General features: G+C 48.1%; 1 protein-coding gene across 6 annotated transcripts in view; it reads right to left on the reverse strand.

The window, feature by feature from the left end:
* Nucleotides 1-1,027: 1,027 nt before the first annotated feature.
* Nucleotides 1,028-19,243, reverse strand: part of LOC309542666 (glutamate receptor ionotropic, NMDA 1-like) — a 30,690-nt gene continuing 12,474 nt past the window's right edge. For 2 of the 6 annotated variants that reach the window (XM_082241526.1, XM_082241525.1), the window contains 7 exons: nt 18,763-18,911; nt 18,441-18,598; nt 14,868-15,029; nt 14,154-14,263; nt 12,689-12,834; nt 9,185-9,295; nt 1,028-2,224 (listed from right to left, as the gene is read on the reverse strand). In XM_082241526.1, coding sequence (XP_082097652.1) covers nt 2,156-2,224; nt 9,185-9,295; nt 12,689-12,834; nt 14,154-14,263; nt 14,868-15,029; nt 18,441-18,598; nt 18,763-18,911 — 905 coding nt within the window. In that variant the 3' untranslated portion in view covers nt 1,028-2,155. Of the gene's footprint in view, nt 2,225-3,032; nt 3,124-9,184; nt 9,296-12,688; nt 12,835-14,153; nt 14,264-14,867; nt 15,030-18,440; nt 18,599-18,762; nt 18,912-19,243 lie in introns of all 6 variants that reach the window. The other 4 variants (XM_082241528.1, XM_082241527.1, XR_014224348.1 and 1 more) reach the window with 3 other exon arrangements.

Below are 19,243 nucleotides of genomic sequence, written 5' to 3' on the forward strand. Positions count from 1 at the left end.
CTCAGTTTGTATTGTATAATTTTATGCACTGCGGCTTGCCATTGTTTTATTGGTTATGGTATAGAAAATATTTCTCTTTAACTTTTATATGTTTATATGGATATATAACTTTTATATGTTATATGGATTTCTCTTGAACTTTTATACATTGATCTTATTCTCTTGGACTAGTCTAATAATGGTTGAAAGTTCCTTTATTGGATGTTGCTTGCTTATTTTAAAGTTTTCTTTTATTATCACATTTTTCTATTGCATCCGATTATCAGGTGCACATTTTTTGCTTCTCCAGCTTGCAAACCGCCTTGAGTCTTGTAAGGTAGAAAGACAGTATACAAATAAAAAATGATGGTGATGATGATAATTTATTATTTATGATGATAATTTCTCTCCTTCTTTCCTTCTTCCTGGGAGGTTCGGAGGCCCCTTGGTCCTGGGTTCCAGATGCGAGATTGCTCCCTTGCGGTGGGTCAGACTACATGACCCGGGCTCCCTTTTCCAGCTCTTCCATCCCGGGCTCCCGATTCTGGGCAGCAAACCCTCCCCCCCAAAATACACACACACCCTAGCTGATTTTCAGATTTCCCTTGAATAACCTCCCAAAAACCCCCACAGTTATATATTATAATGATATAATATATGATAATATTATAATAACCCCTCAAAAAACCCACAATTATATATTATAATTATATATAAATAAGTGTGTGTGTGTGTGTGTGTGTGTGTGTGTGTGTGTGTGTATGTGTGTGTGTATATATATAATCACCCCCCACCCCAATTTAAACTGGAGATCCGGTTGAAAAATCCCGCTGATACAGGATTATTGTAATTATTGTTATGTTTACAGGAGATGATTGGATGAGCAGGTTTGAGCAGGAATTTGGATAGGCAGAAGATATTAGAAATTCAATTTAAATTCATCTAATTATCTACTTCTTTCCCCCTCTTTCTGCGGTTCCTTACATTTAATAATAGTAGTAATAACAACAACAACAACAACAACAACAACAACAACAACAACAACAACAACAACAATAATAAACTTTTATTTACATTTTATTTTAATAATAATAATCAATAAAATCCACAGACTCCTTGGGAGGAGATGCCCAAATTCCAGTCTGCAATTCCAGATGTTAGGTAAATATGTGAGAAATGATTTCAGACGAGTGAAAATGCTAGCAGGATTCAAGTAAATAACAACAACAACAACAATATCAATCATAATATCAACAATAATATTAATAAAACCAATAATAATATCAATAAAATCAATAATAATAATATCAATAATAACAATAACAACTTATTTATACCCCGCTACCCTGGGTTTCTGACAACATAGTGTACAATAAAGGGAAGATCAGGGGAGGAGTGGATCTCTAAGAGACCCGAATGGATCTCTAAGAAGGGAGGAAGTCAGCTCAATGGATCCATGGGAATAGGCAGGAATGTTGGGAAAATGAAGGGAAGCAGGGAAGAGGCGGTTGGGAAGTCTTGGAAAGGAAGGAAGGAAGGATCAAAGGATCGAAGGAAGCATGGAAGGAAGGATGGAAAGAAGGAAGGAAGGAAAGAAGGAAAAAAGGACGGACGGAAGGACGGACGGAAAGAAGGAAGGAAGGAAGGAAGGAAGGAAGGAAGGAAGGAAGGAAGTAAGTAAGTAAGTCGCCCCTCCCAAAAAAATTGAGTGATCCCCAAAGTGGACAAAAGGAAGAGAAGCAGATTATGTACATGGACAGGATGGTCAGTCGGCTCCCCCAAATCGAGCAAGCCCCAACGTGGACAACCGGAAGCGGAGCACTGTACATGGATGGGATTCTCCCAGTTGCGCCCAGCTGCCTCCTCTCTCGGGCAAGCGGGCAAGCCGGGCTTTCCTGGGAGGGTGTCCTTTGAAGGGGTGCAAGGAAACAGGAAGTGGGCACCGAAGGCACACCAGAGCTCAGTCTCTGTCCGTCTGTGGCGGGCGGGCGGGGCCACTTCCTCAGCGCCGGTCCCCAAGGGAGGTCCGTGGGAGAAGAAGATAAAGAGCCGGTCCATTCCGAGGCCCCTGGGGGAGTCTGAGAGGGGGTGGGCAGGAAAGAAGTGACGGGTTGGGGTGGGGCCCCCCAAGTCTCCCCTCGGGCATCTCAGCTGCCCCTTCCCAAGCTGGCGGCCCTCACACCACGGTGCTGACTGAGGGGTCCGAGAGGTTGAGCTGCCCCGCGAGGTCGGTGGGGTGGTACTGCTGCAGGGGAGACAAAAGACAAGACACAGGGGAGGGCCGGGGGTCAGGCAGAGGTGGGCCAGAGCGCAGCTGAGACACACGCCACCCCTGCAGGCCGCCACCGCCCCAGCAGGAAACTGCTCAAGGAAGATTCTGTGCCTCTGAACCAGGATGCTTTCAAGGCTGCGAGCGCCAAGCGGGGAATCTCCGGAGATCCGTTCTCTTCCCACAAAAAAAGCCAGGGTGCCACAATGTGGGCGGAGCCAAATGTAGGGCCACCCTTCCCATTTTAGGGACCCTGACATACTGCCACCCTACTAATTTTGGAACCCTGACCTGTGCCGTCGTGTCCTGCCCCCTGTTTCCATTCGGCTCAGCTCCTTCCCGGTTGGAGCGCATCGTCCCTCAGGGATCTCCCCAGGGGGCAGCCACATGGGGCAGGGGCCCCCTCCTCCACGCAGCGCAGCCGCTTCCCCCGGAAAGCAGCACCCGCTAGCTCAGCCATTTCGGGCCGATCCCCTTTGGAACCACCCGGCAGCTTCGACCCCTTGACAATTTCGGGTCGATCCCCTTCGAAATCTGCCGACGACTCTCCCTTTGTGGTCGCCGATAAACTCCCTCCGGGAAAAAGCTCAGCGACTCGGCTCGCAAAAGAGCCACTTTTTCCAAGATGGCTGCCCTACTCCTCTCCCGCCCGGCCCTTTTCTGGGATGTCCCGGAAGGGGACGACCAGTTGTTCCCCCCACCAGCACCACCACCCGTCCCACAAGATCATACAGGACTTTGGATACAGGACAAAAATGCATCAACATTCACAACAAGATCCCACCCTTTGCGGAGGAACTCCTGAAGCCGGGAATTCTCTACAGGGCTTTATCTGCAGCTCACGGACTCTGGGTGTGGCGGCCTCGCGGGGGTGTCTGTAGGGAGCAGGCGCATCAAAGGGATGGTCTATTACATCGAAAGCCAGCTTTGAACCCAGGGACACCGCTGAAACCACCACCCCGGGAAAGCGGGACTCCGCCCGGCCAACCCGGAGCTGCGTTTCTCCTCCTCCTCGTCCTCCCTCCGCCCTCCATGCTGGAATGCCTAGAAGGGAAAGCCACCAGAGGAAGCAGACCCTCCAAGCACCCCTCTCTCTCCTGGGACAGAAGAATCCAGCCCGGTTTCCGACGGGATCCCGGAAGCTTCCGCTGTTCGCTGTTTCATGGGAGAAATGTTGGAGGGGATGGACTAGGACTTCCCTATTTCCATCAGAGAAATGTCAGAGGCTATGCAAATGCCCACCGCCGAGGGACAGACATTTTTTTATAAATCCCTGCGGTTACAAACGGGAGGAATAAACGGAGAATCATGCAGGGGGAGTTTGCGAAGGCGGGAAGCCATCTTTTCTGGCTGAGACCTTTTCCCTTCTGGAATGCCACCCTCCCAATATCTTGTGACAGATGTCCTTTTGATGGGGAGAGAAAGAGAGGAAAAAATCAGAATTTCAAGATGGCTGAGAAGTTGGCTTTCGCCCCAGGTGGACCTTTCGATATCTGGGACCTTTGGAAAGGCGGCAAAGGGGGGGGATGAGGTCGAACCCGATGCCCACCAACTCAGAAACATGCATAATAGAGGGTCTCCAAAACGGGCCGGGGGTTGTAGAGGGAGAGGGAACTTTCCTGCCCACATGGCGACTGTACCGGAAAGGATGATGCGCAATGGGAAAAATATCTGGGAATTAAATCAAATTTGGTGGAATGATTTGGTTGCTTTGCTGCAATCTGCTCCTTGGAAACAGCCGGAATCCTGCAAATGTTGATTAGACATGGGAGGGAGGAATGAATGAATGGATGGATGGATATTCAGAGGAAGGAATAAAGGGATGGATATTCAGCAGAACAAGGGAATGGATGGGAGGTAGGAAGGAATGGATGCATATTCAGCAGAATGAGGGAATGGATGGGAGGGAGGAATAAATTCAGCAAAATGAGGTGGAGCCGGAATGCCGCGGAGTGATGGCTTGGAACATCCAACAAGGAAGAATCTGCCGTGGGAAATGGACAAAAAATTGGGAAATGGATTAAAAATAAATAAAAAGGGATGAGAATGGATTGACATGCTGTTAAACTGATTTTTAATTCTGTTTCCTCCCTCTATGGTCTTGATTGATGGGCTACTATAGGCTACTATAGCCAGTGTGGTGTAGTGGTTAAGAGCGGTAGTCTCATAATCTAGGGAACCGGGTTCGCTTCCCCACTCCTCCACATGTAGCTGCTGGGTGATCTTGGGCCAGTCACACTTCTTTGAAGTCTCTCAGCCCCACTCACCTCACAGAGTGTTTGTTGTGGGGGAGGAAGGGAAAGGAGAATGTTAGCCGCTTTGAGACTCCCGAAAGGGAGTGAAAGGCGGGATATCAAATCCAAACTCTTCTTCATCTTCTACTACGGGATGCGGGTGGCGCTGTGGGTTAAACCACAGCACCTAGGACTGGCTGATCAGAAGGTCAGGGGTTCAAATCCCCGCGACAGGGTGAGCTCCCGTTGCTCAGTCCCTGCTCCTGCCAACCTAGCAGTTCGAAAGCACCTCAAAGTGCAAGTAGATAAATACAGGTGAAACTCAAAAAATTAGAATATTGTGGAAAAGTTCATTTATTTCAGTAATTCAACTTAAAAGGTGAAACTAATATATGAGATAGACTCATGACATGCAAAGTGAGATATATCAAGCCTTTATTTTTTATAATTGTGATGTTTATGGCGTACAGCTGATGAAAACCCCAAATTAACAATCTAAGAAAATTAGAATATTAAATGAAATCAGCAAAACAAGGACTGCAAATAGAGCAATATTTCACCTCTGAGAAGCAGAAGCATGCATATGTACTCAGTACTTGGTTTGGGCCCCTTTTGCATCAATTACTGCCTCAATGCAGCGTGACATGGATGCTATCAGCCTGTGGCACTGCTGAGGTGTTAGGGAAGACCAGGAAGCTTCAATAGCAGCCTTCAGCTCTTCTGCATTGCTCGGTCTCATGTCTCTCATCTTTCTCTTGGCAATGCCCCATAGATTCTCTATGGGGTTCAGGTCAGGCGGATTTGATGACCAATCAAGCACAGTAATCCCATGGGCATTGAACCAGGTTTTGGTACTTTTGGCAGTGTGGGCAGGTGCCAAGGTCCTGCTGGAAAATGAAATCAGTATCCCCATAAAGCTCGTCTGCAGAAGGAAGCATGAAGTGCTCCAAAATCTTTTGGTAGACGGCTGCATTGACCCTGGACTTAATGAAGCACAGTGGACCAACACCAGCTGATGACATGGCTCCCCAAATCAACACAGACTGTGGAAACTTCACCCTGGACTTCAAGCATCTGGCATTGTGTGCCTCCTCATTCTTTCTCCAGACACTGGGTCCTTGGTTTCCAAATGAGATGCAAAAGCTGCTCTCATTAGAAAAGAGATTTGGGGAGCCATGTCATCAGCTGGTGTTGGTCCACTGTTGGTCCAGCAGGACTTGGCACCTGCCCACACTGCCAAAAGTACCAAAACCTGGTTCAATGCCCATAAGATTACTGTGCTTGATTGGCCAGCAAACCCGCCTGACCTGAACCCCATAGAGAATCTATGGGGCATTGCCAAGAGAAAGATGAGAGACATGAGACTGAGCAATGCAGAAGAGCTGAAGTTTGCTACTGAAGCATCCTGGTCTTCCATAACACCTCAGCAGTGCCACAGGCTGATAGCATCCATGTCACGCCGCATTGAGGCAGTAATTGATGCAAAAGGGGCCCAAACCAAGTACTGAGTACATATGCATGCTTCTGCTTCTCAGAGGTGCAATATTGCTCTATTTGCAGTCCTTGTTTTGCTGATTTCATTTAATATTCTAATTTTCTGAGATTGCTAATTTGGGGTTTTCATCAGCTGTACGCCATAAACATCACAATTATAACAAATAAAGGCTTCACATACCTCGCTTTGCATGTCATGAGTCTATCTCATATATTAGTTTCACCTTTTAAGTTGAATTACTGAAATAAATGAACTTTTCCACAATATTCTAATTTTTTGAGTTTCACCTGTAGGTACTGCTCCGGTGGGAAGGTAAATGGCGTTTACGTGTGCTGCTCTGGTTCGCCAGAAGCAGCTTAGTCCTGCTGGCCACATGACCCGGAAGCTGTACACCGGCTCCCTTGACCAATAAAGCGAGATGAGCGCCACAACCCCAGAGTCGGTCACGACTGGACCTAATGGTCAGGGGTCCCTTTACCTTGTTATAGGCTACTACTACTGCTGCTAATAGTAATTAATAATAAAATAAAATAATAGTAGTAATAATAATCGTTCTGATGTTTCTTCTCTTTATGGGTTTGATTTATGGGCTACTACTAAAATGAGGCTGTATTTTAAACTGTATTTTAATTAACTGTTCTTGGGTTTTTCCCATTATGTTTTATTGTAATTTATATTTGGTGTTAGCTGCCCTGAGCCTGGCCCTGGCCGGGGAGGGCGGGGTATAAATAAAAAATTATTATTATTATTATTATTATTATTATTATTATTATTATTATTATTATTATTAATGTTTTTATCAGAATTGTTTTTACTGGTTTTGATATGTGTGTCTTTTTAAATATATTTTTCCCCCATTTTTTCTGTTTTACAATCTTGAATACTCATTTAAACATCCTTAAAATTCAAGGGTATTTTAATGTGGTATTTTTTTTGGGGGGGTGCTGTGATGGTGATCTTGGCACTGATATGGGAGGATTTGATGAGGAAATTCGGAGGAGAAGCGGTGAGGAATATTCAGGGCTGGTCTCCAAGAAAATGACAGCGATCTTAGCATTGATACAGGAGAATTTTCAGAGGAAATCCCGAGTGGAAACAATGAAGAATATTTGGGGCTGATCCGAGAGAGTGACTGCAATCTTCACATTGATACAGGAGGATGTTCAGAGGAAATTGTAGCCCAACGCCCTTTGGAATAAGTTTGAGAAATCATGGGAGAAGTTTTGTGAAATATATTAATTTCTATTAATAATAATAATTAGTAGTAGTATTATTTATTATTTTATTTCTGCTGCATCAAACCAACACAGCTGCCTACCTGGTGATAATAATGATAATACACAGCTGCCTACCTGGTGATAATAATGATAATGATGATGATTATATATTATATTATATTATCATCACCACCCCCACAATTATTGTTGCCAAAGAGCCATAACATAAATTAATAATAATAATAATAATAATAATAATAATAATAATAATAATAATACCCCACTCATCTGGCTGGGGAACTGCCTGCACATAGGAAAACAGCAGAAAGTCTGCAGATTGTGGAAGTTCGGGTTGTCCCGCCTTGGCCTCTTTCCCAGCCTATCAACAGATTGGGATGAGGGATCCTAACAGATATCCCAGGGTCCCTATTTTGCAGGGACAGCCCAAGATCTTAAGAAGCCATGGCAGTTTCTGGTTTGATCCGGGGTTGATCCCGCTTTTCCTAAGGACATTCCTATTTTCATGGGAGAAATGTTGGCAGGTATGGAATAGGACGTCCATATCTTCTTGGGGGAAATGTCAGAGGGGATCGTAAGAAGTCTGTATTTTCATGGGAGAAATGTTGGGAGGTATGGAACAGGACAGGGAACTTCCTGACAGTAAGAGCTGTTCGACAGTGGAATTTGCTGCCAAGGAGTGTGGTGGAGTCTCCTTCTTTGGAGGTCTTTAAGCAGAGGCTTGACAACCATATGTCAGGAGTGCTCTGATGGTGTTTCCTGCTTGGCAGGGGGTTGGACTCGATGGCCCTTGTGGTCTATTCCAACTCTATGATTCTATGATTCTATTCTAGGCAATTTTTTCTAGCAGCCGGCCGGTCTACTGTACCACAGACCTTGTGGCGGGCTGGAGAAGCAGAACCAGGGGGTGGAGCTGGAAGAAGAGGTGAGGGGGTCAAATTGTCCTCCTCTCCACCCCCCAGCCCCAGCTTCCCAGGGGCTGCTGCCACTGCCACCACCGCTTCTCGTGAGTAGGCAGAGCGAGTCCGTTCGCTTCCTCTCTGGCTCGTAGAATAAGGTGACCAGAATTCCCCCCATGAATCCGGGGATACTTTTCAATTGGCAACAACGATGGGACAAAGAGACTGAGATGGTGGCTTGACCAATCCCACACCGCACCCGGATCCTAGCATGGGGTGGCGCCATTCCTGCCAATCAAATGCCGCCGGAGCAAATGCCGCCACCACTCTTGGTCCCATCGGTGTTGCCGAGAATTACGGATCCGGCTTCCTGGATTGAGGACCCGGGTGGGCCTGATCCATAGCTGTCAATGGTTCCCTTTTTAAAAGGGAAATTCCCTTATTCCAAATAGGATTCCTCACAAGAAAAAGGAAAGGTTGACAGCTATGGCCTGATCTGGCCCGGGGGGACTTGGGTTGCCGGTTCTGTCGGGTCAATGTCAGAGAGGACGGCCAGACACCCTGTTTCCACAGGAGAAACGTTGGCACGGGCTAAGCAATGGAGCTCGGCCATCCGCCTGATGACGGAGGGCCCCTCCCCGCCTCGTCGTTTCCAAGGAAGCCACAGACGGAAACCACAGGTATAGAAGGTGACGAGAGACACGGCGCCAGGCGAGGCCATGACCCTTGCCTGAATCCCACAGAAAGTGCAGAGGCTGGAGACGGCGGGGCAGGGGATGGACGAGGGGAAAATGGCACAGCGGACTGCTTTCCAGGCAGGGACCAGGATGGGAAGGACTGGAAATCAAAAGGGGGGGGAGAAAAATTGGGTTTTTCAGGGAGTCAGAACAGAAAGGAAAACAAACCACGTACGGGGAGAAGAGGGAGCCCTCGATCTTTGGGACAGACGGTAGAGACGGACGGACAGAGGACGGACACGGGGCCATGGCAGCTGTGAGATGGGGCGGTTGATGGGATGGCAGGAGAAAGAGAGAGAGAAACAAGGAGGGCACAACCGGTTGTCTTCTTCTTACCGTGTCTCTGCAGGACCTACGGCTCTTGAAGCTGTTGGCCAGCGTGGATGTGATGGACCTAAAAGTGGTTTTCATTCTAGGGCCTGGTTCTGCTCTAGCACTTGGTCTATCCTAAAACGAACATGTACATAAGCGGTTAGATCTCCGGACGGCCGCCGCGGGCCACCGCGTCTACACTGAGCCTCGCTTTCCTGGGCCGCCTCACTTGCCTGGTGTGCTCCTCCTGCCCTATGGGGCAACCGGGCTCCGGAGGGCCCCTCTGAGCGCCGAACCTCCGAGCAGCCATCTTGGGCTGGGCCGGTCCTGGGAACCGCCCCAGATTCTGAGCGGATCCACTGTCCTTTTCACGGACGTACCTGAATTACATGGGACGGGGTGGGAGAAGATGCCCCTCTTGGAATGGAATCAGAAGTACCTCTTTTCATGGAAGGGGGAGGAACCAGACATTCCTCTCCCCCCACTCCCGGAGAAATGTCAGAGAGGATATACAGTTGCCCTCAAAACCATCCCATCCCTGGGGCAAACGGGGCAGGTCCCCGCTGAGAGGGCGATTTTGGGGGTCTCGGAAGGGGCGGTTTGGGTCGGACGCACTCCAAGCATTGGTGGTAGGGGGTGGTAGGAAGACCCTGTTTTCCAGGGAGGAACGTCATGGTAGGACGTCCATAATTTGGTGGTGGGAATGTCACAGAGCATGGTATGATGTCCATAATTTCGTGGTAGGAATGTCAGAAAGTGTGGTAGGACGTCCATAATTTCGTGGGAGGGACGTCCTTTATTTTATGGGAGGAACGTCAGAAAGGGTCGTAGGACATCCATAATTGCATGGGAGGAACGTCAGAAGGGGTGGTAGGACGTCCATAATTTCATGGGAAAAACATCAGAAGGGGTGGTAGGACATCCATAATTTCATGGGTAGAACGTCAGAAAGGGTGGTACGACGTCCATAATTTCATGGGAGGAACGTCAGAGGGCAAGGTAGAACATCTATAATTTCATGGGAAGAACGTCAGAGGGGATGGTAGGACATCCATAATTTCATGGGAAGAACGTCAGAAAGGGTGGTACGACGTCCATAATTTCATGGTAGGACGTTCATAATTTCATGGGCGAACAGCAGAAAGGGTGGAAGGACGTCCGACGGAAAATATAAGTGAGGACCCTTTATGTGGGACGGAACCTTTTCTGGAATGGGTTGGTGGGACTGGGGCGGGGCTATGAGCATCGTTGGGTTCCTGCAGCATCTCTGAGGGCCTCCTCTCAGGAGGCCAGCGGGCAGTCCCTGCTGGTCGCTGGCAGACCCTTCCATCTTCTAGAGGGGGGGGGAGAGACTTTTTCCACCTACCCCTAAATAAATAGAATCAGGGCCTTTGGTCAAGGCAGGTCCTACGGGAGATAGAGAGAAGACTGCGTTGGAAGAGAAGGGAGGTCATTGTATGTAAATGGGGGGGAATGGGGGGAATCAGAATTAAAGAAAGAAAGGAAAACCAGTATGGGGGGGGATTGAAAAGGGTATATAGGACTCCCGAAACCAGCTGCCGGAAGTTGGGGAGCTGGTTTCCGGAGGGACCCCTGGCAGGAATCCAAGAGGGGGGTTAAATGGGGAGGGGAGAGCTGAGGATTGGGGATGCGGAGCAGGAACGTAAGCCATCAAGGAGGGGGGGAGAGGCCATGTAATCATGGGGAGCGGGTGGGAGGCAACCAGACCTGGTTTTGGGGGGGTTGGGAGGGGCCCCCATTTTTGGGAGTGGAACCCCATTTCTGACCCCATCCCTTTGGGCTATGGTGGAATTGGGGGGGTTAGGGGAGGGGGTCCACGATCTGAAGCCTCTGTATCCTCCCCTTGGGGAACCCCATTTCCCTTTTGGATTTAGGGATTTTTTTGGGGGGGAGAGAGAGACCAGGTCTGGCTCCTCCACATCTGGCTTGGTGGGGTGACCGGAAATGAATTCATTTCCTGCTTCTGTTCCTGGTGTTCCTCTTCGCCGCCCCCGCTCCCCCGTGCATGCACAGGAAAAAAGCAATTGATAGGATGGAATGGATGAAGATCCATATCTAAATATATATAGATAGGGAGAAACCTCCCCCCCCCATATATATATATATATTTACATATACTGATCTAGAGGTATCAGCGCGTGGCTTGCCACGGTGTTGCGCCATGGCGGAAGGGTGACCAAAACCAAATAATAATAATAATAATAATAATAATAATAATAATAATAATAATAATTTATTATTTCTACCCTGCCCATGATTTCAAATAATAATTTGAAAAGAAACACCCATGTATATACATTATATATATATTATATGCATTATATATAGTTATATATATATTTATATATATTATATACACATATATGAATTATATATATTATATACATATATATATATATATATATATATATATATATATATATATATATATAACATACATATATAAATTATATATATATAAATAAATATTTTTTTATTTTTTACATATATGCACACAAACATATAATTATATATATAATATGTATATGTGTATTTATATGTATGTATGCATATGTGTGTGTGTGTGTGTGTATACACACACACACATACATTTTTTGGTCATAGTTTGATTTTTTTAAATTGATTTTTATTTTAATTGATTTTTTAAAATTGGTATTTATTGAACAAAGAAATCTTCCCGTTCACCTACCTTCTAGCATTGGCCGGAGGGTTCCTCCTGCAGAAAAGTCTTACATTGCCAAATGGATCTTCAGAGCGTCGGCTTTCCTCGTCGGGCGTGGGGTGGGGTGGGTGGGCATGCTCAGCCGATGGCCCCCACCCAAAAAATCCTGGACCCCCCCATATCTCAGCCAGCCCCCCAAACCCCAGACCGGACCCACCGTCAACCCAGGGAAGTGTTTCTCCTCTCTAGAAAGTTGGCATGTGAAAAATGGCAGTGACAATTGCACTCGGGATGCCCTACAAAATTTGAGCCTGCCTCATTTGGGAGGCGGAGCGGGCAGGATGCAGGGATGGACAGACCCCGATTGACAGGACACCCCTATTCCCATTGTAGGGGATTTAATAGGACGTCCCTATTCCCATTGTAGGGGATTTAATAGGACGCTCCTATTTCATTATAGGGGATCAAATAGGATGCCCCTATTTCCATTGCCCCCCTATTTAGGAGGGTAGGGAGCCCTCAAAGGCCTTCCCAGGATGAGTGGGGCAGTGCGTCCCCCAAGGGTCATCCAAACCAACCCTCCACCCTCTTGGAAGGTGAGACTCTTATGGGGTTCCCCCACCACATAAGTGGGGGCCACAGAGAGGGCGTCCCCCTAATTCTACTCCCCTTCGGCACCCTAGTGACTGTTGGGGTGAAGGAATGGGAAATGCAAAAGGAACTCCAAATTAAAAAATGGAAATTCAAAGACGTCCCACATGTTTTGGTGTTTTTTCCGGCGGTTTTGTGGGTTACCTGCCCCCTGCCAGAGGTCTCTCCTCCTCCCAAAAATGGCCTCTTCCTACCTGTAGGTTTTTCCTCCAGACATTGACGGCGGCAAAGGCCAACTGCATCTGCTTCCGTCGGGCATCCTTGTGCCTCTTGTAGGCAATTTCGATGAAGATCAGGAAGATTCCGGCCACGATCCCACCGGCCACCAGCATGAAGACGCCTGGGAGGGGTCGAAACGTGGGAGGGAGAAGGGTCAGAGAGCCGGGTTTGAAGGAAGCGTGCGCGTGCGCACACACACATGCCGCCACCACAGTCGAGGGTCATCCAGGAAGCAGAGTGAGAATCGTAATCATGAAAAATAATAATAATAAGGTAAAGGTGGGAGATAAGAACTTGCTGAGTTAACTATTGGAATTAGGATGTAAGAAGGGGAGGTGTGGGGAAGTCAGGGAAAGTGGCTAAAAAAGTAAGGATTTGAAATTATGCATGTTTGTGTTTGTGTGTCTGTGTTGTGTATTGTGTGTTTATAAAATCCAATAAAAATTTTATATAAAAAAAGAGAGAATCGTAATCATGGCGGCAATCATCATGATAGTAATAACGATGGGGATCCGGAATAAGAATAGGAATCACAAATGACAATTGTAAGAAGAAGGATAGCAATAGCGATAGGGATACTTGCAAATGGTGGTGGTGGTGGTAGAAGTAGTAGTTAGAAATGGCAATAGCAACAATAACAGCAATATATATAACTAATAATAATAATGTGAATCTAAGTCTGGCACTCATCATCATCATCATCATCCATCATCATCCATCATCATCCATCATCCACCCACCACCACCACCACCATCTCAATATTCTTATTCTTAAAAGCCGGGCTAAGTACAGGCCGAAACATTTTGTGAATCTAAGTTTGGCACTCATCATCATCATCACCACCACCACTATCATCTCAATAGTCTTATAGTGGTACCTCGGGTTACATACGCTTCAAGTTACATATGCTTCAGGTTACAGACTCTGCTAAGCCAAAAATAATACCTCGGGTTAAGAACTTTGCTTCAGGATGAGAACAGAAATTGTGCTCCGGCGGTGCAGCGGCAGCAAGAGGCCCCATTAGCTAAAGTGGTGCTTCAGGTTAAGAACAGTTTCAGGTTAAGAATGGACCTCCGGAATGAATTAAGTACTTAACCCGAGGTACCACTGTATTCTTAAGAGCCTGGCTAAGCACCCATCACCATCATCCATCACCACCACCATCTCAATATTCTGATTCTTAAGAGCCGGGTTACATATGGGCCGACACATTTTGTGAATCTAAGTTGGCACTCATCATCATCATGATCACCATCGCCATAACCATCACCTCAATACTCTTATTCTTAACAACAGAGCTAAGCACTGGACATTTTGTGCCTTGCCTTGGGTTGGACTGGATGATCCCCGGGGGTGGGGGTGGTGTCTCTCATGCCCCTTCTTCTCTGACCCCTGAGGGAAGGGAGCTCTGGAGGGGACGGGGAGGTTTAGGAACCCACCTGCCATGTTCTCAAAGGTGAGGGTGGCCGGGGCGTTGCTCCTTGAGTCGCACTCCTGGTACCTCACCCACGTCTTGTCCAGCTCTTCCATGAAGCCATTTTCGTGGAGGCTGTGGGATGGGAGGAGAGAGCTGAAGCGGGGAGTCCCGCCATCTTGAATAAAATATGGATTGGGGGGATGGGGCAGGTGGCCAGCTGAAGCCATGCCTCGCAACCCTCAAATCTCTTACAGGGACCCAAGGGAGTCCCGGGAAAGGCCACTTCCTGTTCCCTGGACCACTTCCTGTCCTCCAGGAGACCAACTTGGACCAAAAAGGCTCCTCGGCCATCTCTGACAAACCCAGAGGAGGTCAGGCCCAACTGGACTCCCTCTTTCTGGGATCAATCCCGGAACATCCCAATGTTTTGGGGGTGAGGAACGTCGGAAGGGCTAGCGGGGGTCTGGTTTGATCCTGGAACACCCCAATTTTGGGGGGAGGAACTTTGGAGGGGCTGGCAGCTTTCCGATTCAAACCCCGGATATCCTATTTTCCCAATTTCCCCCAGAGGGGATGCCTGGACCTTTCTCCCGTGAAAAGAGGTCCTCTCGTGTTTCTTCTCCAGAGTGGGAAAGGGAAGTTCCGGGATTGATCCAGGATGCTCGGATGGTCCTGCGTTCTCCAATCCCACCCCCTTCCCTGGATCATTCCCGTGGGCGGGGGAGAGGGTACGGACTTCAGGATGGCTAGCGAGACGTTCTGCTTCCAGGGACTGTCCTTCCTCATTCCGATTCCAAATCCAGACCGGAAGAAGAGTTCTCCAGTGGTCACCAGGTCGCACTTCTGGGAGGCTTCAAACTCCAGGACGGCGGAGTCCCAGATGAAGGCGTGGAGCTTGCTGGGTGGAGACACAAGTGTGAACAGTAACCAGGAAAAGGGGGTTGACTTCAGCGCTCCCAGCAAATTCTAGAAGCCTTCCTTCCCCCTCTTCCAATGGAGGATTTTCGCAGGATGAAGCGGTCCCGAAAGGAAAGGATCAGATATCCCAGCAAATTCGTTCCTGAGAAATTCCTGCCAAACCTTTCCTGAGAAATACCCACCAAACCATTTCTGAGAAATTCCCACAAAACCATTCCTGAGAAATTCTTGCAAACCATTTCTTACAAATCCCGCCAAACCTTTCCTTAGGAATCCCTGCCAAACCATTTCTTAAAAATCCTACCCAACCACTCCTTAGAAATTCCTGCCAAACAATTTCTTAGAAATCCCAGCAAAATTTCTTGAAATTCCAGCCAAACATTTTCTTAGAAATCCCAGCAAAATGTCTTATATATTTCTGCAAAACAATTTATTAGAAATCCCTGCAAAACATTTTGTTTAGAAATCCCAGGAAAATTTCTTAGAAACGCAGCAAACATTTCTGAGATATCCCAGTCAAACAATTTCTTAGATATCCCAGCTACATTTCTTGGAAATCCCAGCAGAATTAATAATAATAATAATAATAATAATAATAATAATAATAATAATAATTTATTTGTACCCCGCCCATCTGGCTGGGTTTCCCCAGCCACACTGGGCGGCTTCCATAGAAACCAAAAATACAGTAAAATATCAGAGATTAAAAACTTCTCTGAACAGGGCTGCCTTAAGATGTCTTCTAAATGTCAGGTAGTTATTTATTGCTTTGACATCTGATGGGAGGGCGTTCCACAGGGCGGGCGCCACTACCGAGAAGGCCCTCTGCCTGGTTCCCTGTAGCTTTGCTTCTCGCAATGAGGGAACCGCCAGAAGGCCCTCGGCACTGGAGCTCAGCGTCCGGGCAGAACGATGGGGGTGGAGACGCTCCTTCAGGTATACTGGGCCGAGGCCGTTTAGGGCTTTAAAGGTGAACATCAGCACTTTGAATTGTGCTCAGAAATGTACTGGGAGCCAATGTAGGTCTTTCAAGACCGGTGTTATGTGGTCTCGGCGGCAACCCCCAGTCACCAGTCTAGCTGCCGCATTCTGGATTAGTTGTAGTTTCCGAGTCACCTTCAAAGGTAGCCCCACGTAGAGCGCATTGCAGTAGTCCAAGCGGGAGATAACCAGAGCATGCACCACTCTGGTGAGACAGTCTGCAGGCAGATAGGGTCTCAGCCTACGTACCAGATGGAGCTGGTAGACAGCTGCCCTGGATACAGATTTGACCTGTGCTTCCATGGACAGCTGTGAGTCCAAAATGACTCCCAGGCTGCGCACCTGGTCCTTCAGGGGCAAAGTTACCCCATTCAGGACCAGGGAATCCTCCACACCTGCCCGCCTCCTGTCCCCCAAAAACAGTACTTCTGTCTTGTCAGGATTCAGCTTCAATCCATTAGCCGCCATCCATCCTCCAACCACCTCCAGGCACTCACACAGGACCTTCACCGCCTTCACTGGTTCTGATTTGAAAGAGAGGTAGAGCTGCGTATCAACTGCATATTGATGGACACCCAGTCCAAACCCCCTGATGATCTCTCCCAGCGGCTTCATATAGATGTTAAATAGCATGGGGGAGAGGACGGAACCCTGAGGCACCCCACAAGTGAGGGCCCAGGGGTCTGAACACTCATCCCCCCCACCACTTTCTGAACACGGCCCAGGAGGAAGGAGCGAAACCACTGTATAACAGTGCCCCCAGCTCCCAACCCCTCTAGACGGTCCAGAAGGATGTTATGGTCGATTGTATCAAAGGCCGCTGAGAGATCCAGCAGAACCAGGAAACAACTCTCACCTTTGTCCCTAGCTCACCGGAGATCATCAACCAGCGCGACCAAGGCAGTTTCAGTCCCATAGTGAGGCCTGAATCCCGATTGGAAGGGATCCAAATGGTCCGCATCCTCCAGGCATGCCTGGAGTTGTTCAGCAACCACGCGCTCAATCACCTTGCCCAAGAATGGAAGATTTGAGACTGGGCGATAGTTGGCCATACTGGCCGGGTCTAAAGATGGTTTTTTAAGAAGCGGTTTAATGACCGCCTCTTTCAGCGGATCTGGGAATGTTCCCTCACAGAGGGAAGTATTCACCACCCCGCAGAGCCCATCTCCCAGCCCTTCCTGGCTTGCTTTTATTAGCCAGGATGGGCAAGGATCAAGGAGAAAGGTGGTTGGTTTCACGTGTCCAAGCAGCCTGTCCACATCCTCGGGGGTAACGGATTGAAATTGATTCCATGCAACTTGACCAGACAGAGCTCTAGCACTCTCCCGCCCCAGCCCTGCTCCCACGGTGGTGTCTAGCTCCTTCTGAATATGAGTGATTTTATCTGCAAAAAACTTAGCAAAATAATTGCAGGAGATCTTGGGGTCTTTACAAGGCCCCGGTGGTAAAGGTGGTTCCTTTAAATTGCGGACCACCTGAAAGAGTCTCCTGCTACTATTTCCTGCAGATGCAATAGAGGCGGTGAAGAAAGTCTTCTTCTCCGTAGCTATCGCCACTTGGTAGGCTCGACGTTGAGCTCTAACCTGTGTCCGGTCAGATTCGGAGTGAGTTTTCTGCCACCGACGCTCTAGCTATCTCAGCGATTGTTTCATCGCCCTCAGCTCCGAAGAAAACCATGGGGCTGTCTGGGCTCCATGCAGTCGGAGAGGGCACTTCGGAGCCAGACAGTCGATAGCCCTGGTTAACTCTGCATTCCAGTGGGCCACCAGGGAATCAGCTGAAAGGCCATCAACATGGGCTAAAGCATCCCCTACCACTCTCTGGAAACCATTTGGATCCATTAAGTGGCGGGGGCGGACCATACGAATTGGTCCCACCTCCCTGCAGAGGGGAAGGGTCACGGAGAAGTCCAGTTGCACCAGGAAGTGATCTGACCATGGCACTTCTTTTGTTTCACTTTTACTTAGTGTCAGATCACCCACGTCACTAGAGGTGAACACCAGGTCTAAGGCATGTCCATGACTATGAGTTGGGCCAAACTTATTTCTTATAAATCCCAGCCAAACAATTTCCTAGAAATCCCAGCAAAATTTATTATAAATCCCAGATGATTTCTTAGAAATCCCAACAAAATTTCTTAGAAATCCCAGCAGAATTTCTTAGAAATCCCAGCAAAATTTATTAGAAATCGCAGCCAAACAATTTATTAGAAATCCCAGCCAAATTCCCACAAGAATTCTTCGCCTTTGCATTGGCTTCAAATCAGTGGGTTGTTAATTCGTCAAAATACGTGGAAATTACCTGGCTGAAAAATAAAAATGGAATCCCATAATCCAACGCCTCTTTCCCCATTGGTCCCCCATGTCCTCCCAGCCCACCCACCCGGAAAAGTCAAAGGAGTCCGACTCACTTGTCCCGGACAGCCTGGATGGCTTCGGCGGCGCTTTCATAGTTATGCTTCTCCATGTGGCGGTACATGGTGCTGAGCTCCACCTGCCGGCGGAAGTAGATGTCCACCGAGCTCTGCTTGACCGTGGCGTAGATGAATTTGTCAGACGGGTTGCGCAGCTGGGAGAGGGGAAGGTAGGACGTCCGTATTTTGGTGGGAGAAACGTCAGAAGGGGTGGTAGGATGCCCATAATTTCATGGGAGAAATGCTAGAGGCGATGGTAGGACATCCCTATTCTCATGAGAGACATGTCAGAGGCTTGGTGTTCTCCTTCCATGCTTACCCTGGGATCATTGATGCCCGTGATCCGTTCCTCGGGTCTGTCCAACACCAGGAAGGCCGCCAGGTTGGCAGTGTAAGAGGCCACAATGATCATGGCGAATCCAGCCCACACCATCCCCAGGATCCGTGCGGAGAAGCTCCGGGGAGCGCCTGGAAGAGATAGGGCAGCTCAGGATGGTCCTCAAGCATCTGAAGGACCGAAACCCTGGGGAGATAGACCTCACCCAAACTCTCTAGGGCCACCCCTCGAAAAGACCATCTAACTGGGGAAGAACCCAGAGGGGAAGAAGTTGAGATGGACATCCCTATTCTCGTGGGAGAAATGACGGAGGTCAGAGAAGATGGTAGGACCTCCATATTTTCATCCATGTCAAAGGGGATGGTAGGACCTCCCTATTTTTATCAAGGTGAAAGGGGATGGTGGGACCTCCCTATTTTCATGGGAGAAATATCGGAGAAGATGAGATGGGGTCGGTGGCACC

The sequence above is a fragment of the Podarcis vaucheri genome (assembly GCF_965113315.1).
Source record: "Podarcis vaucheri genome assembly, chromosome: 11".
NCBI lineage: Eukaryota > Metazoa > Chordata > Lepidosauria > Squamata > Lacertidae > Podarcis > Podarcis vaucheri.